General features: G+C 38.3%; 1 protein-coding gene across 14 annotated transcripts in view; it reads left to right on the top strand.

Moving 5' to 3' along the window:
- Arhgef9 (CDC42 guanine nucleotide exchange factor (GEF) 9) overlaps window positions 1-23238 on the top strand; it is a 147924-nt gene that overhangs the window by 121163 nt on the left and 3523 nt on the right. For 7 of the 14 annotated variants that reach the window (XM_006527992.4, XM_011247583.2, XM_011247582.2 and 4 more), the window contains 3 exons: window positions 4387-4518; window positions 16631-16874; window positions 20680-20748. In XM_006527992.4, coding sequence (XP_006528055.1) covers window positions 4387-4518; window positions 16631-16874; window positions 20680-20748 — 445 coding nt within the window. Of the gene's footprint in view, window positions 1-4386; window positions 4519-16630; window positions 16875-20679; window positions 20749-21400; window positions 21463-22793; window positions 22901-23238 lie in introns of all 14 variants that reach the window. The other 7 variants (XM_030251325.1, XM_017318477.1, XM_017318476.1 and 4 more) reach the window with 2 other exon arrangements.

The raw sequence follows: 23238 nt of genomic DNA, 5'->3' as shown, positions 1-23238 counted from the left end.
ATTGAGAGCTATCCTGGGATGCAAGCAGCGTATGGGTCACAGGTTAGATTAGATATGCCTGCTAGGCCGTTCAGGACACAGCTCCAATATCAATTATCCTGTAATCAGGTAAATGAAGCTGAAAAAATGGGTTGCTAGAATTAATTAGACTGAAATGAAGTCTGTTCCTTGAGACATTGGCTTCACAAAAAGTATATGAAAAACTTGCAGGAAAGCTCTGGGCAGGGTTTAATGGTCACTGTTGATCTTTTAACCATTGATTTCTTCACTAACAGATTGTTGAATACTTACTCAGTATCGGGCATCATTCTGTGTTCTAGAGATGTGTTAAGTGGTGGATCAGTTTCTATGCTTTATGTTTCAATAAGGAAGAAAAACAACAAAAGAATTTCATCATCAGATATGGATAGGGAATATGGAGAAAATAACGTATTTTAGGCTAAAGTAATATAAGAATTACCAAAGGGGACGACATTTGAGAAAAGACCTAAAGGAGATGAAGGAGAAAAATCATGTGGCCTTTTTGCAGCAGAGCATCTAAGGTGGAAGGAAGACCCTGAAATCCCAGAGTTAATGTGCCAAGCAAAAGAAAGAGGCCAGTGTCGCTGAGGGGAAGGCAGAAGATTGTAAATGAATAATGGGAGGTCAGATTATATATCCTTAAAGGGCTTTGGCTTTAAGTTTGGGTGGAAGGCACTGGAGGATATTGAGCAAATATATGACAGTAGGAGACTTGCCTTGTGAACAGCCCCTCTTTGTCTGGCCCTTGCCAGCCATTACAGAATCTGAGATGAGTCAGACATGGCCTTATTCATCTAGAGCAGGCACATAGGAAAGTGAAACGTTTGCAGTAAATGCTGAAAAGAAGGAAGAACCCCATAAAGGCAGTGGGAGTAAAATGCATTTTGTGGGGCAAGATAAAGGGATGGATGGTGCAAGGTGAGGCAGAGGAGACAAGAATGAAAGCTGTAAACAGTGAGAGCACCCTTTCCCTTATGTAAATGTAACTATTCCCTCACACAAACATATTTGCTACTTTCAAGTAGTCATGTGGAGTGGATCAAACAGGACCTGCTTAAACCACTTCCCAGAGACACAGAGTGAGTTAACACAGTCATTTTAACAGACTCATCTTATTGATCTTCCAATGTAGCAAATTTTTCTGATAGACAAGGTACCATCATTCAAAAGCAGTCTTGTAGTTAGGCACATGGGATTCTGAACTTGGGTGTAACTTTAATTTTTTTCAATGTCTACTTTTAGTGATAGCTCTTTTTTTTTTTAATTTTTTTTATTTATTTATTTATTATATGTAAATACACTGTAGCTGTCTTCAGACACTCCAGAAGAGGGAGTCAGATCTCATTACAGATGGTTGTGAGCCACCATGTGGTTGCTGGGATTTGAACTCTGGACCTTTGGAAGAGCAGTCGGGTGCTCTTACCCACTGAGCCATCTCACCAGCCCTTAGTGATAGCTCTTAAACATTTTAACCTCCCTTCTAGCCCACCACTCACAGAGGTAGTGGAAAAGGAAGGATATGGGGTAAATGGGGATATGGACCTGTTTAGAATGTGATCTTTGGAGCAAATCTTTTTTTTATTAGATATTTTCTTCATTTACATTTCAAATGCTATCCCAAAAGTTCCCTATACCCTCCCCCAGCCCTGCTCCCCAAACCACCCACTCCCACTTCCTGTCCCTGGCATTCCCCTGTACTGCGGCATATGAGCTTCACAGGACCAAGGGCCTCTCCTCCAAATGATGGCTGACTAGGACATCTTCTGCTACATATGCAGCTAGAGACATGAGCTCTGGGGGTACTGGTTAGTTCATATTGTTGTTCCTTCTATAGGGCTGCAGACCCCTTCAGCTCCTTGGGTACTTTCTCTAATCTTATCTGTGTTGTCAGGAAATCAGCAGTTGAGGTCACAGGAGTCAGCAACGGCAGCTCGATCTATTTGCAAACACTTCACAGATATATGAGCAGTTTAGTTCAGTAGAGTCTGAATAGCAAACACAAATCAGCAGCAGTGGCCCAACCTAGCAGAGACAGCCAGGCCTCAGCCTCAGCACAATTCAGCAGGAGGAACCAGGGCCAATAAGAACGTCAGGAAAGGTTCTCCAGTATGTTTCTCTCAGCAAAGCGAAGATCACCAAGGATGTAAGAGCAACAAGCTTTACACAGCTAGCACTACAAACAAGCCTAGCTCAGCCTCTGTCACTGTCCCTGGAGTCCTGGAATCTGACTGAGCATTTGGGCTCATACCTATAGCCTCAGTGCCTGAGTTGCTTCAGGAGAACTGCAAGTTCCAGAGCAACCTGAGCTACAGAGCAAGCTTCAGGCTTACCTAGCCTACATAATAAGACACTGCCTCCAAAATAATCATGTTTGGCATCAACTTCTGCTGTTAACCAACTTTTATGCATTTTTTCACGTTATTCATATTCATAGTGGATTGTGGCATGTCTTACTCTCTTGTGTCAGGAAAGGCTACTCTCAGAAGTCTTTTCCAGCCCTTTGAATCCCAAGGCTCAGTGCTAGTATATAAACTCAAAAAAAAAAAAAAAAAGACTGTTTTACATTTGTCTTGGATACTCTTGTACCTAAATTTGGATAATAGAGTCAAAGCAGTATTTCTTGAGTGGCTTTCAAGTTCTGTTATTAGAAAATAATCCACTGAGATCTCCTTTTCTTTCCAATCTCCCAGACTAGAGGTAATGGTATAATTAAGAATACCATTTCCTGATGTCACTCTTTTTAGCATATTATTCTGCCAGAACTATATGCTTCCGATTATTTCTGAAGAAATATAGAACGTCTACCTTTAATCTAGTCTTGAACCTTGGGTATAAACCTAGCATTTTAAGGTAAAGCTATCAGAGCTGGTACTGGACATATCAATTTTTTTTACCACATTTAACAGCTGGCAAACAGACTGAGGGAGAAGAAGGACTGGACATCTGGACAGTTTTGAGTCTAGAAGCAATATAATTTATGATAAAGAGTAAACATGCTCTCTGGAGATAGATGAGGATTAGGTTGAACATCTGTAGCCAATAAGCTTCATAATCCTGCCCTATCACTTGACCTTTTGGTACTTGAAGATGTAAAATTGGTGCAAGATTTTTCATGCAAATTGGTGTCATAATTTTTGTGAGGCGCAAAAGACATAGAGTGAAAAACAGTACCTTGCACAATATTGGTACCACGTATGGCCCCTGGAGCGATGAGTTATCTTTCCTGAGCCACTACTCCTTATTTCCACCTTCACATAGGCTAAAGCATGTGTTGAAAGGTTTCTAATTTTATTGTAAAATATTTTCTCCCTATTGCATTTTTAATATGGAAAACAGAACATTTTCCACTACCTTTTCAGGCTTAGTGAGAGACCAGGTTGGAACTGAGGGACTGGAGCACAAAAGAGATTCATAAAAGATAGCAAGGAAGAGAAAAGAGAATGCCTGCCTGCCTGTCTGACTGAGGGTCTCATTTAGGCTCAGAGTAAAGAAGAATACAGGAGGAATGGAGGGAGGCAGAGAGCAGAAGGAAGACTGACTGACTAAGGAATATTCTTATTTAACCCCATAGTAAATAAGAAAATAAGTCTTCTCACAGAACCATAAACCTTTTTTTAATTAGATATTTTCTTTATTTAACATTTCAAATGTTATCCCCTTTCCTAGTTTCCCCTCCAAAAATCCCCTATCCCCTCCCCCCTCCCCCTGCTCCCCAACCCACCCACTCCCATTCCCAGTCCTGGCATTCCCCTATACTGGGGCATCGAACCTTCACAGTACCTAAGGCCTCTCCTCCCATTGATAACCAACTAGGCCATCCTCATCTACATATACAGCTAGAGCCACATGTCCTACCATGTGTTTTCTTTGATTGGTGGTTTAGTTCCAAGGATCTCTGGGGGGTACTGATTAGTTCATATTGATGTTCCTTCTATGGGGCTTCAGATACCTTCAGCTCCTTGGGTACTTTCTCTAGCTCCTTCACAGAAGAACATACATGGCATGCACTCACTGATAAGTGGATATTAGCCCAGAAGCTCAGAATCCTTCTTACAAGGGGGAACAAAATACCCATGGAAGGAGTTACAGAGACAAAGCTAGGAGCAAAGACTGAAGGAACAACCATCCAGAGACTGCCCCACTTGGGGATCCATCCTATAAACAACCACCAAACCCAGACACTATGGCAGATGCCAACTATAAACCTTTTAAGAGAGCCCAGAAGTCTCTAATTTCCTCCATCTCTACAAGGTCTTATTGGCTACCTCCAATCCCAGTTTTATGCTCACCTTTTGGTATCTCTGTGTAAGGAATTGTACCAGCTCTACTAGCTGACTACGTCTCACTATCCAATATCCTTCCTAGGGAGAGGACATCTTAGACAGGAGCTCGGAGCTGATCTACACTGGAGAGATGGCCTGGATCTACCAGCCCTATGGCCGCAACCAGCAGAGAGTCTTCTTCCTGTTTGACCACCAGATGGTCCTCTGCAAGAAGGTAAACTTAACCTGTTCTTTTCTACGAGAGTTGAGGACTTCAGGGAGCACCACAAGCTCCTCCCCTTCATTATCCCCAGGTGTTTAAAGAAATAGGCAAAAAGTGCCAGAGGAAATTGGCAATAGTTCCGTATTAGAACTGGTATGGAATGAAGCTCATATGCAACAGCGAAATGCTGACGTTAACACATTTTATCCTGGTATCATTTATATGTTTTCCTTCATAATACTTGAGGTATTCCTTCTGAGCTCCTTGTACCCACAACAGATAGCCAGCAAATTTAAACCAGCATTGAAAGAATATTGTGGTAGTTGTATCATACTTAGCAAAGAATACCTTCTCAGAGTACTTTTCCCTATTCGCACTTGAATGGGGCCAACCTGTGCTCCATTCTTACCCAAGGAACCAACAAAGGGGACCACTTGTTGTTCAAACAAGTAGGGACCTCTATGCTACAAGATTTTCCTTCATACTTCTATCCATTTCCTATACAAAGTGCATCATCAAACCACCAACCCCCCCAAACCTTCACCCATGCTGTTGTTGGATATCCTGTCTCAGTAATCCTTTTGAGGAGATAACTTATACTTGTCACTGATCCTTGGATACCTCTGCGAATGTTAGTTTCTTCGCCACATCTCTTTAGCAAAGAGTCATAGCATATATTCCTCCCACATAAAATCTCTACTGCAGGATCCTAATAGGATACTGTTCCTCTTTTCATGATAGAAGGTTCAAACCAGTGTTATCAGTAAGACTTGCCAGACAAGAATTTTTTTGAAAGAGAGAAAATGAGGGAGATATCAGGGTACTCAGAGTGACTTTCAAAATTAATTTTCATTCTTTGGCTTTTCTCTGCTACATAGCTACTTTGCTGTCTCCCTTATCCAAATGCCCCCTGAAGAGGGGTACTAAGTCTTGACACATTAAGTGAAACACTAAGCACATATATGTTTTTGTCCCTTGCCTTCTCTGTATGTGCATGTGTGATGTATCCTACATTAAATCTTTATGTGTTTGACTTTCTCAGTCAATTGAGAGAGTAAATTGAGCTTAGATCCAAACTGCCTTGGTGTTTGCAAATAAACTCTGAATGCCAGATCTGGAATCGATAACCTGCTAGTTAATTAGGGGAGCTATTTCAGTCAAGAACTGAACCTGCAAGAGAAAACTTGTCAATCTGAGACTCAGCAAAACACCAGTGTCTCCTTTAGCTCCACCAGCTGTAAGCAGAACTTCCATACAGTTAGGAGGCAGCCTTTCTGAAGGTTAGTAAAGGCAACAGGGAAGTTCTTAGCTTATCAGTCTTGTCAACAACAGGCATTTGTCCTTTGTTCCCACTAAGCTATGTTCATGCTTAGAACACTTAGTCAGAGAGAGGGAGAGTGGGGCAAAGGAAAAGGGAGGAGAGAGGGGGAGAAGAAGAAATGGAAGAAGAGAGAGAGGGGGTGGAAAGGAGAGAATAAGAGGGGGTTAGGAATCTGGTTTGTTTCAGGGTTCCACACTACCCGCCTTTACTTCTTTTTTTGTTGTTTGTTTTGGGGATTTTTTGTTATTTTTATTAGAGATACACTTTATTTAAAAATGTACCTCATAATTAAATTCAGGTAACTAAATTTGAGTGTTTAATTTTTTTTCCAGCCTATACTTCTTTATTTTGACATCTGTCCCCAAAGGATGCAGTTGCTTTAAGTAAAATGTGAAACTGAGCTCTGAAAAACAGTGGCTATAGAAAGCTATGTTAGGAGCCCAGATACAAGAAAGTAAAGCAGAGCCTTGGGATAAAGGAAAAGAAAAAAGATGGAGCAGTAACCTCTATTTAGGAGCAACAGGGCAGGGGAAACAAGCAAGGAGTGACATGCCAGCACTAAGACAACAACTAACTAGTGAGAAAGGCACTGATTAGGAAGACCAGCTTGGGCTGGTGAGATGGCTCAGTGGGTTAGAGCACCCGACTGCTCTTCCGAAGGTCCAGAGTTCAAAATCCCAGCAACCACATGGTGGCTCACAACCATCCGTAACGAGATCTGACTCCCTCTTCTGGAGTGTCTGAAGACAGCTACAATGTACTTACATATAATAAATAAATAAATCTTTAAAAAAAAAAAAGGAAGACACTGGTAGTTAAGGGAAGGCTTCCAAGTTTGGGGCAGCCAAGTTGGAAGCATGAGAAAATCAAGCAGCAGGATGTCAATGACAACAGAAACAAAAGACATAGCTTCTCTCAGATGAGAGTTTTATGGTTTTACTGAGGTCATAGGCTTTCTTTCCAGAACAGAGGCAGCCTAGAGTTCAAGGCTGTTAGCTCCACATACATGGATGTTCCTTATGCTGGCTTCCCAGAGTTAAAACGCTACAGCCTTGTCGTGTAAAGGCCACTAAAAGTATCTGATTTGTCCATGGTTGAGGATTTCTGCATTATCTACAATAAGTCTTTCTACTTATCAAATGGGAGGCAAACCCAAAAAATAATAATGGATTGGAAAGAAGGTTGGCAAAGGAGCAAGGTACTTTGCTAAATTGTTCTTACCATTACCAGGAAAAAAACTGACTCTTGGTAGCAGGGGAAAGGCTGGGGGAGGGGAGGGGACAGATCCCTCCAGTTGAAGATAGCCTTTGATATAAGAAAAGGTGGTGCTCCACTATGTTCATAGCAGCCTTATTTATAATAGCCAGAAGCTGGAAAGAACCCAGATGCCCCTCAACAGAGGAATGGATACAGAAAATGTGGTACATTTACACAATGGAGTACTACTCAGCTATTAAAAAGAATGAATTTATGAAATTCCTAGGCAAATGGTTGGACCTGGAGGGCATCATCCTGAGTGAGGTAACCCAATCACAAAAGAAATCACTTGATATGCACTCACTGATAAGTGGATATTAGCCCCGAAACTTAGAATACCCAAGATACAATTTGCAAAACACATGAAACTCAAGAAGAAGGAAGACCAAAATGTGGACACTTCATTCCTCCTTAGAATAGGGAACAAAATACCCATGGAAGGAGTTACAGAGACCATCCAGAGACTACCCCACCTGGGAATCCATCCCATAATCAGCCACCAAATGCAGACACTATTGCACATGCCAGCAAGATTTTGCTGAAAGGACCCTGATATAGCTGTCTCTTGTGAGGCTATGCCAGTGCCTGGCAAACACAGAAGTGGATGCTCACAGTCATCTATTGGATGGAACACAGGGCCCCCAATGGAAGAGCTAGAGAAAGGAGCTGAAGGGGTCTGCAACCCTATAGGTGGAACAACAATATGCACTAATCAGTACCCCCAGATCTCGTGTCTGTAGCTGCATATGTATCAGAAGATGGCCTAGTCAGCCATCATTGGGAAGAGAGGCCCCTTGGTCTTGCAAACTTTATATGCCCCAGTAGAGGGGAATGACAGGGCCAAGAAGTGGGAGTGGGTGGGTAGGAGAGCAGAGATGGGGGGGGGAGTATAGGGGACTTTCAGGATAGCATTTGAAATGTAAATGAAGAAAATATCTAATAAAAAATTGAAAAACAAGAGAAAAAAAGAAAGAAAAGCTGGATGCAGGCTAAAAGGCCGAAGTGAGCAAAGGCTTACCTTACTCGCCTTATTCACCTCTGGAAAACCATTTAAATGGATGTCCAAGAGCTCAGGTTTCTGTTTGTTTGTTTTTTGATTTTTAGCATAAAGAATGGGCTACTCACTGCCTGTAGCAAGGATAGCTGGCCCAGCCCCCTCACCTAGGCAGTGTGGGAGAACTGGCTATGCCTCTCACTCAGAAGAAAAGATCCAATAATTCACATTGGCAGTGTAGTAGGACTGGTCCTGGTGGGATGGGCGTGGGGGAGCTGGCCCAAAGGTGTAGCAGTGGAAGAGCTAGAGAGCTAGCCCCAGTGATATGGGTGCCAGAGAGCCAATCCTGCCTCTTGTAGGCTGCCACAAGCAGGAGTGCTGACCTGCCCATCACCTGGACAGAGCAGGAGAACTGGTACAACACAGCCAACATCCAAGCTCAGATCCAGGGCCTTTAGTTGGCCCACCCCAACATATATCCCATCTGTGAGCAGCTGAAGTGCTTAAATGAGCTGGTCCTACAGAACCAAAGCTGTAGGACCTCCATGACACAGGGCAACAACAGGATATCCGAGAGGTGTCCTGGTGAGGATCCAGTATTGATAGTGTAGCAGAAGTCAGAGGCCTCAAATCAGACCAGTGACTCACTGCACTGAACACTTGTAAGTAAAGCTGTTTGGACAAAAGGATATACTCTTGTGACACACAGTGACATACCTCAGTTTCCACGGTGATTTTTTTTTAGGTTATTTTTTCTTTATTTTGTTGTTTTCATTTTTTTATTTTTTCTCTTTGGGGGTTGCAGTGGTGGAGGGAAGGTGAGATGAATGGGTTGGAGTCATGATGGGAAATTCACAAAGAGTCAATAAAAAGTTAGAAAAGAAAGAATGGGCTAATCAACAACTAAATAATTGAATATGGCTACACTAATCTTTCCAATAAGCTCATACTTTAAAAGGGCCCTTCATAAATGTGACATTTAACAGGAATAACACAGTAATTTCATAAATACTGAAAGGTTAGTTTTAAAATCTTCAAGACAAAATTAAATATTTCTAAATACATGAATGTTATTAAAAATAAAGGAAGAAAAAATAAGTGATAGTCTGGCAAGCCCTCAGATGACATAGAAGGTTTAATGATAAAAGAGAAACATCAAGTCCTTTACCAGGAGGAATTGAAACCCTAAGGGTCCGAGGGAGGTACCAATAAAGTATCTCATTGCTTGGAAATTTTATTTTGATAGCATGCTCTGTGACAGTCACATCTGCCTTTGTGGGACTTGTAATCTAATAAAATTTAAGTGTAACATAATAAAAAATACAGTTTTTCACTGAAATAACTCTCAGATGTCTCTGGTGCAGTTGCTTTAGGTAATCTTGGCAATATTGAGAACCCTAATGAAATCTGTGGCAAAAATACACCAGTTTTCAAAACAGAAAACTATATTGTGAAAGATATAATGAATATAAAATAATGATGAATTGGCATTATTTGAAGGACTCTCTGATGCTATTTTTGAAAACTTTATAGTCATTAAGTTAATTCAATATTCACCACAAATTTAGCAAGGAAATACTGTGATTATTCATACTTTAATGATATGTGAAATTAACTTTCATATTTTCATTCCTCAGACTAAAGATTGACCTAAGAATTTGCACGTGTAAGGCAAGTAGTCTACCAATGAGCTACATTCCCCGGCCATGGAGCCAAGAGTAAAACTAGTCAAACTGTCCCTAGGTTCTACACTAGTGACTTCTATTCGCAAATTTTGTACACAGAGATTAGTTGACTATGAGAGATCAAAAATGATGTTTCATTAAGAACTGTATTTGTATTCTATCTTTAAATTTAAGTACTAGATTATAAGACTGAAATTCACAGAGAGAGTCTGTATTTCAGGGTGGGAATCAGGTGATTTGTTTTGAGCTCACTATGTATCAGAATATAAGTTAATACTTCTGATCTCTGTTGCTTCTGCATCCCAAGTGCTGAGACTACAGGCATACGCCACCATGCCTAGTCTATACAGTGCCAGGAATCAGACCAACGGCTTCAACTGAGCCACATCCCCAGCCCCAAAAATCTAATTTTTTTCTGCTACCACCTTAGATCCTCTCATAATTTTCTTCTAGAGAGAAGAAACATGGAGTGATAAAGTTAAATGATTTTGGTCTTAAATTCTGTTTTTTAGCATGCTTATTATGTGAATCGAGCAAGTAACTGTTCATTTCACGCACCTCCATTATATCACCTATAATGCAAGGAGAATTATCAACAGGATTACTGTGAAGAATAAAAGAGATCCGTGCATATGAAGTGGCAGTTGAGGGGCAGGACTGTTGGAGATGCACAGGTAGCTTGTTTGGCCCCTACTTATTGACAAAATTGGTGAAGTCCCCATCACTCAATTTACCCACCTGTTGACTGAATAATTATCTGCTACAAGTAATATAGGAAATATTTAAATATCCAATCTGTTCTTTAATATTCAACTACTAATGTCCACCTGCTGAATTTGTCTGACTCTTCTGACCCCTTTAACTTGCAGCCCAGTAAACACCGTCTCACCTGTTTTGTACACTAGGAGTTGGGATTGAAAAAGACACTCAGAAGAGCTTGAACGGCTTGTGCAACTTGTAGTTTGTCTTGCAGAGGGAAGGATAAAAGAGGGTACTTTTAAAATAGCAGTTATCATACCCATGAAAGACAGCGGCAGCCCCTTTAATTTCTGTGCCTTTTCTTTCCTTGTCATTTCTAAGACCCTTTTGTTGTCTTTCTTCTTATCCTATGTACTGGCCTCTGCTCCTCTATTAGTTTAGTTTTGTAGATGTTTTCTGTTTTCTCCCTGATACCATTATTTTGATGTTTTGGTAATAATTCTCCCTATTTTGAGGTTTTTTTCTCCTTCTCACTATTTACCATGGAACAAAATAGACCTCTTTCTCCCATTATCTACCAATTTTCCTACACCCCTATTATTGTCCTAAGCAATCTTTTCTCTGCATTCACAGTTCTTACCTGTGCCTATTCCGATGTGTCCTATTGTCCCCTATCTTCACTGCACTGTATTTCTGTTGCTTTCACAGGATTCTGAGGAATAAAAACTAAATTACATGTAATGATGCTGGACAGAGGACTTTTGTTCCGAGAAGTTTGTACAGGCAAATAGATGGAACTAGAACCATTCATTTTAAACAGCTCACATACAACAGTAGCAATAAGAGGTGGGGGTAGGGGAGTGGAGGGATGGCTTAGTGGTTAAGAGCACACACTGCTCCGTGGAGAACCTGGCATTCAGTTCCAAACACCAGCATGGTGGCTCACAACTGCCCTTAACCCTAGTTCCAGGGAATTCAATGTTCTTTTCTGGACTCTAAATTCATATGCACTCACATGTTTCCAATACATACATTCAGGTGCACATACATACACAAATAAAGAATTTTCTTTAAGGAATAAAATAGAAATAAGATAGACAAGGGAGTTAAACTGGAAAAGTAGATACTAGACTCTTATTAATCATCTCTTATTAATCAGTCTAACGTTGACCCAGTATTTTTAAATCTATTTTCCTTTTTATTTGTCTGTTGTCTTTATTCATCTAATTTTATCCATTTTCTTCACTGTCTGACTAAACTAGCAATATAATGCATTTCAGAAAGGCTGTATAGGGAACCATGGTAACTACTGGGAAGTAGTGGAGTAATAAGCCAGACTAGTGGGTACCCATTTTTTCTAATTTGTCTGAATTTAAACAAGTTTTCTCTGCTCATAATTATTCCTCATTTGACAAAAATAGGTATCTAAAGAGAATCATGAGCTTTAACTGAGGCTGTATAGATACAGTTGTTCCGTTGCATTTACTAAATGTTAGCAGTTGCTACGATTACAATATACGTCATGTTGCTAATCATTCACTTAGCAATTTTTATTCTAAAGCAATATATAGCATATTTTTAAATGAAAGTTACAGACTTGAGAGCCAGATGTTTTAGACCCAAAGCCTGGCTCCTCTATTTAATCCCAAATTCAGTACGCTCGGTCTATAGTTCATCACTAGATGCAGCTACCTACCTTGTAGTACTTTTGTCAGCAGTGATTAAGTTGACAAATGCAAAGTTGTTAGGATAGCAGTTGGCATAGAGTATATGCTGCTTGTGTCCTCATTGCTACTGTTGTCATTGTTATTTTTATTTTGACTATTAAGCATGTACTGTATATGTTGGAATATAATAGTGGCCAAAACAAGCCTGCCCTTGTCCATGTGCATTCCCCAGGATTTGGATAGAAAACTGCGATGTTCTAGGCCGAGAAAGAGTAGTCAGGACCCCTCTAAAGTAGTAGAGGTAAATACATGAGTCAGGCTATAATCCTGAACTGCTTTATACTCCAGATTGTAGCATCTGTCATTTGTACAAAATGTCCTGTGAAGTCTTGCTAAATCCTAGGATTACCTAGCGGGATCAAGTTGAAATATCTGAGAGCTGTTTGAATTATGTAATGTCAGGGATTAGGGTAGTTCCTTGCTGGAGTCACAGGCTATGGCCAGAAGCTGTACAGTCCTGGAGAAGTACTAACACTTTTTGTCCCCTGCCTTGAACAAACAAAAAAGAGAAATGGAGAAAAGCTGGTATCCTGTTAGAAACAGTAAACTCCACTAAACAGGGAAATTGTGATCCAAATATTATCTGTTTAGGGCATATTATTGCTACACCCCTGTGAAGGCACTCAGACATGTCAGAAGCTTGATACCAACAGTACCACAAGCACCCAGGACTCAGAAAGGCCTTGTTGTCCTGCTATGTTCAGAAGACCCCATAAACTTTCTGTGGATAATCCCTGAGTATTGCAAGTTCAAAGAAGACCCATTACTGAGCACAATCTCAATGAGCAAACAAAACTGAGAGCTATAATTGGTATGATAGTTAAGTGCTAGGTGAATAGAGTTTAAGAGCTGTCACTGTGTTAGAATTTTGACAATGTAGGGGCAGAACAGCTAGAATATATAATCAGAGAAGGTTTCTTTGGGGGGGAGAATATATGACTTTGACCATGCAGGTTAAACAGATTGAAATGAGAGAACTGTTTGGAGAGTAAAGGATACATTATTGTAAGCCCAAGTAAATGTGTGATTTTGAGTGGGTTAGAAAGTACTTTTCCTACCCTGAATATGTGTCAAATTTCTGAAGTTAGTGGCTATGTAAATAGAAGATATTGGATTTTGTCTTTTCTTTGACTCATAGAACTTAACTCTTCATATTTAGCTTGCTTGGATAGTTTAAGCTACAAGAAGCAGTAGGCTTTTGAGATTTATCAGAGCTTGAGGTTTGCCAAAAGGAGTTTGAAGGAGCATAAAAGCTCCAGGCTACATTTACTAGACAAGGCTGGCCTTGTAGCATGGAACAAAATCAACTTTTCTAACTTTAAAGTTGCAATAATTGAGGTTGAGAGAAGCTAAGTGGCTTGCCCAGGCCATACAGTTAATGTGTTAAACATCTAGAACTCACACTTAAATATTTGTATTTTATTCATATTCTTTCACTGGCCTCTGTTATTCATGGCCTATTCTGATTGGTCTTCCTGAGCCAGTAGATTATTCTAGATCATTTATCTCAACACTAATCATATTAAACCATTTATTAGCTACAAATAGAAAAAATGTAATAACACAAGAGTTTTAGCAACACATCACTAATTCCCAATCTTCTGCTAAAGAAATAGGATATGTCTTTGTTCCTTTGTTTCAAATAAACAATAGGATATTCAGATTGTTACTGGCAGTGGATTCCCATGACTGTATACATATTTCCAATTTTAGGAAATGCTGAATGCTTTTGAGACTTAAAATGATCATGAAGCACTAGTTTGATAGAAGAGAGAAGGAAATTTTAGACTAAGGCTAGGAATCGGGAATTCAAGGTTGTTAATATTTTAGGTTGGTAGGTAGCCACTCTTGAAGTATGCTGTCCATATCTGCCTTTCCAGATCTGTATATGTCATTATAGCAACTGCAATGAAGAATTCAAGCATTACACCCACATATTTTCCTATATTATCCCCCTTTTGCCTAGTTACATTATCCTGATACTGCTCAGTTTTTGAGCATGTATCTCACAAAACGCTCCTGAAATTTTGAAATCAGTTAATGGGACCCCTCTGTGCTTGGGGCCAAGACTGACCTTGTACATTTTGGACATAGTCAAAAGAAATAGGCCTAAAAAGTATTAGCCTTCCCTGTTCAACTCATCTCTTCCTCTGCTGTGAGACTGGTGTTGCAAGTATCCAACAGAACTGTCTGAGCTTACTGGCAGGTGTCCCCAATGGATTAGAACCTATATGTATTCTCAGTTTATTTGCATGCATAATAATTATAGCAGTAAAAAGAAGTATATAATGGTTATTGGTTGTAAAAACAGTTAAACAATACCTGTATTTCCATGCCTGAGGATTTGAGATTGACAGAAATATGTTGAGAACCATTCAAAACCAGGTTTACGGTACCTAGCATATACTGTCTCTCCTGTGGCATCCTCATATCTAACCAGAATGCAGTTAGTTAGCCCCTCCAACTGTCATACCACCATGCAAGTGTGCATTTTACCAGATAAATCAGGATTGTAGCATGCGGGGTCTGTAGCTGGGTAAGATTATTAACTCATTTACTACGGTGAGGTTGAGATTTCTCAAATGACACAGCTAGCTGGAATTATTGGAGAAGAGGAAACTTCAGTGGACAATGCAATGGGCAAACCAGTGTGGGCAATGCAATCCCTGGGCAGATGGGTCTAGGTTGTACAAGAAAAGGAGGTGGAAAAGCCACGAGGAGCAAGCCAGTAATCAGCATTCCTTCATTGTCTCTGCTTTAGTTTCTGCCTCTAGGCTCCTGCCTTGGCTTTCCTTGATGACAGACTGAAAGCTGTAAGCCAAATATGCCCTTTCTCCCCAAGCTACTCTTGGTTATAGTGTTCATCACAGCAATAGAAAACAAAGTAGGATGTGTTTCTTTCCATTTCTCACTCGATTCTATTTTTCTTATCCACTCTTGAATTTGCTATATATGATCATTATATATGTCCTTATAACTTTGTTATTTGTACATGTCTCTAGAAATATATAACATTGTTTTATATGGTGCTTGTGGAAAATACAAATCAGATTAAAATATAGAGAAATGAAATGAAGTCATTGAAAAACATGAGATTTAAGATGAGGTATTTGGGAGTAATAGCTTTGAATATGATAGCAAGTTCACCAATACTTAATACACCATTTAAACTGTCAGTGAGTAAGGTCAGAAATAAGACCACTATGCATGGACTTAGAATGAGTGTCTCACTGACTAGAATTAGGACTGATCTAATTCTGTGTTCATGAGTAAAACAACAAAAGATAGAGAACATTGTATTCATACACATGTATAATTTTGCTTTGGTAATATAAGATTGTGAGAGTCACCTGTGTTGATACATGCGCCTTCATTATTCTCTTTTACTCACACTTTTCCTGTCAGGCTAACTCTTATCCAAAAATCCCAAGAACTAAAAGCATTAGATCCATTACAGTTAACTCTTCATGTCCAATAGTATATGACCTTCTAGTAACTCTCACCACTGAACTTTCATCTGCAATTTTATTCTCTGTATCCTGCTTGAGGGTTTTTTTTTTCCAGCACATTTTAGCAAGCTCATTTTATGCCTCTGGTAAGCATGCCAGGTTTTTGGAAGATGAAAAATACATTGCTGGTAGTGTGCTTTTATTGCATCCTCCTTTCTACTACTTATAAACAGTTTGCATTCTAGTGATACTAGGGTTTGGAACAGTCTTTGGATGTAGGAAATCACTTTTTCTAATAATTTGCTTATTTATTCATTTTATATCCTGACCATACCCCCATCTTTTCATCCCAGTCCAGCCCTTAAAAATTCCTTCCTCCATTACCCTTTTCCCTTCTCTTCAGATAAGGGGAAGCCCCTCTTGGGTACTACTCCACCCTGGGACATCCAATCACAGCAGGACTAAGGACATCCTCTCTCATGGAGGCCCAACCAGCTAGTCCAAATAGGGGAAGGGGATCCAATGACAGGCAACAGAGTCAGAGATAGCCTCTGCTCCACCTGTTAGGGGATCCATATTTAGACCAAGGTGCACATCTGCTATAAATGTGTAGGGGTTCTAGGTCCAGCTCCTGCATGCTCCATAGTTGGTGGCCCATGTTCTGTAAGCCACTTGGACCCAGGTTAATTGACTCTGTGGTTCTTCTTGTGGTGTCTGTGACCCCTCCAGCTTGCTCAATTCTATCCCCCTCTCTTCACAAGTCTCCCTGAGCTCTGCCTGGTGTTTGCTGTGGGTCTCTGCATCTGTTTCCATCATAAAGTTCTTAGAATGCCTACTTCAGCAACTTGTCAGTGTCCATTTTGTCATCTCAGTGCATGTATTGAGACAATAAAATCTTCATTTGTGTTCCAGAACAGTGATGATGTTTGTGTCCTTTTGTGACCATGTGCCACCTCTCCTGGCATCCACTCTGCCTGTTTCTTCCCACCTAGGACCTAATCCGGAGAGACATCCTATACTACAAGGGGCGCATTGACATGGATAAATATGAGGTAATTGACATCGAAGATGGCAGAGATGATGACTTTAATGTCAGCATGAAAAATGCTTTCAAGCTTCATAACAAGGAAACGGAAGAAGTGCATCTGTTCTTTGCCAAGAAACTGGAGGAGAAAATACGTTGGCTTAGAGCTTTCAGAGAAGAGAGAAAAATGGTACAAGAAGATGAAAAAATTGGTAAGTGACCTGAAAGCAGAAAGAAAAATATAATTGTGAAGAACTTTCCATAGAGGGTTACAATTGATTTTATCTTTCCAAAGTCAAAGGAAAGATTTTTGTTTCAAACTGACCTAAGTCACTATGGTCTTTGAAAATACCAATAGGTATGAGTTACAGATTGTTCATGCCTAATACCTATTATCAGATAGGAATATTGTACCAAAATCCAATTTCAAACTTGATTTCCCTACCTCTATATTCACATGTATTAGCAAACAAACACAAAAGAGTTTACATTTTATTCTATAATCTCCATATATTTACAGACCTGTCTCTAGGTATATGAGAATATATTTTATGAAATGGTTGTCAATGCAGATTTGCTCGAATTATACTGATGAGATGGACATCCTTGCTTGTGATGATGGAAATAAACACCAGGGCCTTGCAACTCTGAAGGAAAAAGTATCAATAGAATTCTGATGAGGACCAAGCAATGGATCTGCTTTTATTCACAAAATTCAGGTCCCTTTCAGATTATGGATTCACATCATTCTTATACCGAGGAAACAAAACACACACACATGAAAATCACAATAGCATATATTGTAATAAGAACTTTTGTATATGTTTTGGTGCATCTCTTTCTAGTCTTTTCTTCCATGCATTTAAATAAAACTGTGAGAGTTCCTATTACCCTGTAACCTCTTTTCTTCCACTTTTTACCCCACCCCTTCTTGTTAATCCACTTAGTATCATATTTGCTTTCTTCTACTTGTCTGTTTGTTTGCTTTCTTGTTTGGGGGGGGAGTGTCCTTATTGTTTTGCTCATTTGATTTGTTTTTCTGTTTTTAACTTTTTAAAAATATTTTTATTACGTATTTTCCTCAATTACATTTCCAATGCTATCCCAAAAGTCCCCCATACCCTCCCCCCACTCCCCTACCCACCCACTCCCACTTTTTGGCCCTGGCATTCCCCTGTACTGGGGCATATAAAGTTTGCGTGTCCAATGGGCCTCTAGATTTTCGTTTTTATCCCCCAGTTTCATAGCACCATTATTTGGGTTGCAAATATTTTAAATGAAAAAAAAATATTTCTGAGTAATCATTCTTTGACTCAAACCCTAAATTTTATAAGTTTCTATATAAAATGCCCAGGTCTTTGAGGGAGTTGTTTATAATTTGATTTCACTTATAGATTCTGTGCTACCATTAGTGGTGTTTTATGTGAAATTTCTTTTTGCTGGAGTTAGAACACAGGGTATCTCCTACTTGGTTGACCAGTGCCTCTAAAGCTGAGCCATTTACAACTTAGAGTATGAAAGGTTTTTTGGGTTGGTTTCTTTTTGTTGTTGTTGTTGTTGTTGTTTTTTGTTTTGTTTTGTTTTTTGATCCTGTAAGTTTAGTAATTGAAGACATTAGTCAATGTTTTCACGTTTGTCTATGTATCCTAATCCTGCCTTAGACCTTTTACTGTTTCAACAAGTGTGTGTACTTTCACTTAGTAAACTTTTGTATTGTTTGTTATTTCTATTTATTTATTTTCTTCCTTCTGAAACCTTTATTTCCAAATATATATTTTCTATTCTAATCCTCTTAACTTTTAAGTCATTATTTCCTTTTTTATATTTTTGATTAATATAAAAGGTGGTTCTTCCACTTTACAGAGTACTTTAAATATTCTCCATAGTTTGTGTTTAGGTTCCTCTTAACTTCTATTCATAATTTTTGCTGCTGTATTTTATAATATGCAATATGTAATGTTTATAGACAAGTCTTAGCTTTAGTTAATTACATAAACTATTTTTATGTATTTACAAAATAAAAAGATTCATATAATCATTGAATGATTAGCAACTCAAAGTGATTAGAATATTTCTCACCTTAAAACTTTATGTTTTAGCATGATTATGTTGAAAATTATATCTGTTAACTATTTGATATATACAGTGCTTTATTAACTCTATTCATCTTACTATGCCACAGAACAAAGAATTTATTCCTCTTATCTGACTATATCATTGAACCTACTGAATGACCTCTCTGAATTCTCTCTACTCCCTCTGCTCCCCACATATATGATGTTAATCTTTAAGATACAAGATTATACAGTGTTTGTCTTTTCTACATCTGACCTATCTTACTTTATGTAATCCTACTATTTTATAAAAAAATGACAGAATTTCATGTTTTTATACAGCTGAATAGTATAGTCTCAGTTTCTGTGTCTGTTCATTGATGGATAATTAGGTTGAACACATATTCTTGACATTATGAATAGAGTTTTCAATAAACCTGGAAATGCAAGTATCTTTTTGAAATACAAATTCAAAAAAACTTTATAGAAAAAGAAAGAAAAAATAAAGAAAAACAAGCATGAGATAGCTACATTTTAGGAGAAAACTCTTAATAACGTATAGTGTGACATTTGTTGCATGAATTCTGTTCATATTGGAAAGTTGATAATATATATCCCATTCCTTCTAAGTTCCTAATGACACAAACTAAAGTTTAATTTTATAGAACTTTCACCCAAAAGAACTAATGAGTGTATTAGGCTTACTTATAGAGCAAGAATTAGGGTTTATGGCCAGATACACAGGTGACCCTAAAGCAGCCAACTGGAAGGTCTGTGCCCACTATGGCTGCATAAATAGATCCTTTTTCTCTAGCCTTTACCAGCCTGTAGCACCTCCTGGAATCCATGAGACCACATATAATTAGGACAGAACTACATCCACCTGGTTAAGAAGACAATCTAGATACCCTTGTGATAATATTTTGCAAGAAGACACAGCTGGACTTATAAAGATGACAGATGTTTAGCTCAGAGGATAGTGCTGTAGAGCAGTATTTATTTTCAGAATTTATAAGAAACTGAAACAACTCAATACAAGACGGCAAGTAACCTAATTAAAATATGAATTAAAGACATGAGTAGATGTTTTTCAAAAGGAGACTTCCAAATGGCCCCCTAGATACATGAAAACGTGATCAGTCTCACTAATCAATGGAAATGAATAAATCAAAACCTTAATGATTCATTCATCCATTTGGAATAACTATTAGCAAAAAAAAAAAATAGCAAATGATCATGGATTGCCATTACAAAAAAACCACCATCCTCTCATCTCCCTTGTTCTCTTCTACCTCTTGTCTGCTTTCAAAGAGCATATATTCTATTACTTTTCCCCTTCCCCAAAACTTCATTTACCCTTCTCCCAGTTCCTTCTCCAATTCATGACTTATGCCCACACACTTGTATTAAAATCTACGCTCCACATATAAGAGAGATCTGCTACACTTGTCTTTCTCAATCTGGGCTACATGATTTAATATAATTTTCTATCAAATGTTTTCTGCAAGTTTTGTACTTTGGTTTTACTTAACTAAGTAAAAGTCCATTGTGCACATATACCATATTTTTGTTGTGTACCCATCATTTTGTGGACAGCTAAACTGTTTCCATTTCCTGCCTATTATGACTAGAGTAGCTATCAGCATGGAGGAGCATGTGCTTCTGTAGTAGGATATGGAGTTCTTTGGGGATGTGCTCAGGAATTTCAATCATATGGTAGTTCTATTTTTAATATTTTCAGAAACCTCCATATTGATTTTCTTAACAACTCTACGAAGTTTTGCTCAGCTGTGAATAAGAGTTCATCTTTCCCTACATCTTTGCCAGCATTTTGTTTGAAGTTTTTTTTTTCCCCCTTTGGATATATTTGTCAGATAGCTTTGGAAGGAAAGGTATACTCGTTTTTTGTGGTGTGTGAAGATACATGGTTTTCGTAACAAAGTTCCCTTTTTGTCTCTTGTAGGCTTTGAGATTTCTGAAAATCAGAAGAGACAGGCTGCAATGACTGTGAGAAAAGCTTCTAAACAGAAAGGTACTTCTGCCTTTACTCCTCCAAACCCACTCACTGTCTGTGTGGGACTGGGAAACCATGGGGTATGTGTTTTCACATTCCTTGGCTCCTTTCTATACTGAGGTTCACTTGAAATAGTTTCCAGCTACCCAGGTATTCTTGATAACAACTAACAAATGCTCTTAGTGTTTTGATTTTTGAGAGTAAGGGATGTGGGGTGGTCATATCTACGTTATTGGCTACATAAACAAAACAAAATTCAAAAAGTATTTTTGTGTTTACTTCAAAATAAGAAAAATTTCTTGAATAATCTAGAGAGAGGCAGGCAATAATGCATGTATATAATTTATTTAATAAACATAAATATATAGGGATTTGTTCTCAGCTTTCTTTCAGTGGTCTAAAAATGCTTACCTAATCAGTAGCCCCAAACCAAAGTGAAGAGCCTCAAATTGAACAAAATAGTCTTTCTCCGAGGCATACATGGAAATGCCTTTGAAAAATTCAAATCCAAATAGAATCAGCTCAAATTTGAAATAGTTTTTCTTTTCTTTTTCATGAATCAGAACAAAACTAAAGTGCTCAGTTGAGCAAAAAGAAGGAGCTCCCTTCCGCTTTCTAGAGTGTCTACGTAGTACCAAGTTTCTTAATTTCTTTCATTTCATCTTTATAGTAACCCAAAGAAAATGGCACTATTAGCCCCTGTTCCAGGTTAAGAAACTGAAAACATTCAAGGTAAAGTGATTTTTCACCTGTCATCTTGATTCTGAGACCACTGCTCTCCCCTCTTCATCTCAGGGTCCTGATGATGGTAATATCTCTTGTTTGAAAAAAAGAGCTCATTTGATTCTCTCATCTCAATTACTGGAAGCTATTTTTTACTGACAGTATTTTTACTGTTCCGAGGAATGGATAATCTTAATAAGACATCACTTTCCTCAGTCCTTGCCTTCTGCTCTTTCATTAGCTCTAGGATTCTGAGTGAATTCTAGAAATAATGAAGGGAAAACTGATAAGATAGCTCTCATGCAAATGTCATTAGTTAAGTAATTGTTCTAGTGTCCCCTTCACATGTTATTTGTAACACCATGGGACATTCATTATCAACCATCTATTTTTCTGAGGGAAGAGTTATCTGGCTGATAAAAAGGCCTTTTCACTTTACTTTGTTTACTTTCTGCTGTCTTGGTTTTCAGAATTTATATATAACTTCTTGGGGTTAAATGCTAATTTCCAATTCATCAACCCAATTGAATTTATCAATACAAACAATGTCAGAATCATAAACATAGCCCCCCATCTTCATAGACTTTAAGGTCAGTTGAAAATCAGATTATTTCTCTAGAATAAATAAAACAATCTTGAAAAAATAAGAATGAAAAAGAAGTACCTAGTTCATCTAATTTCAACACTCATATAGTTCATTAACTGAGGCACTACAGATAGTTTAATAGAAAGAATTCAGAAATAGACCTACATGCATATGTGTGACTTATTTTTGACAAAGACAGAACAATTCAGCAAAGAAAGTGCAATATTTTCAACAAATAGTCTGAATTAGATTTCTATAGACAAATTTGGACCTTGATATAAGCCCAGACCTTTTATAATAATTAAGTAGGAATCTATTGTGAAATTAAATACGAAACTATAGCGCCCTAAGAAAAAGTATTCTAAAAATCTTTAGAGTTGGTATATTTGATATCAAAAGCTTGAAAGAGAAAATGAAAAATAGACTTTAAAGCAGGAGTTCTTCCATGCTGTCCCTGTATTATTTGTTAGCATCTAATACCCTCATATTTCTAGCATTTGCCACCTTTCAAAAATGGCTACAGAACTGGAGGCTTCTTCCTATGAAAGTACCAATGGCCCGTGATGGCTTAGCATTAAAACTACTGCCAGGGTAGTTGGATTCCTTGAATCCTCCATTAATATAAAAAGATCTATAACCTCAGTATCATTGAAAGGTCACAGATTCCATTTCCCTTTTCTCTATGAAACATGTCTTATGGTGATGAATTTCCTTTCTGTTTCAACTACTAATGTCAATTTTCTATTGAATACAGGTTTGTCACTGTCAACCCAAAGCAAAATACTAAATTACTTGGGCCTTAACCGTTATGGAAAGTCCTGAAGTCAGTAGTTCTTAACCAGATTATTTTGACGCTTTCAGGTAGGGTTGGAGAGGAAAAGAACCACAGTCTAAAACTGAAAAGAGTTTGTGAGGTTCTTCAGGGATATTATGGTCTCCTGAAAAGAAATCCTAACCAGGAACTCAGCACATGTGAGCTCTAGTTCCCACTTTATTGGGAGCTGAGTATAAGATCTTAGGTATAATATTTCTTCTGTCCTTGGTTTTCTTGTCTGTCAAACAAATGATGGTAACACTCCAGATTTTATTTTTATTTTATTTTATTTTATTTTATTTTATTTTATTTGTGATACCTGATAAAATGGTGAAATAAATAGAATAAAAATAAGATGGTGAATAGAAATAGAGATATTGGTGCA

This window comes from Mus musculus, chromosome X (assembly GCF_000001635.26).
Source record: "Mus musculus strain C57BL/6J chromosome X, GRCm38.p6 C57BL/6J".
NCBI classification, from domain to species: Eukaryota; Metazoa; Chordata; class Mammalia; order Rodentia; family Muridae; genus Mus; species Mus musculus.
This window is presented reverse-complemented; position numbering and strand designations above follow the sequence as displayed.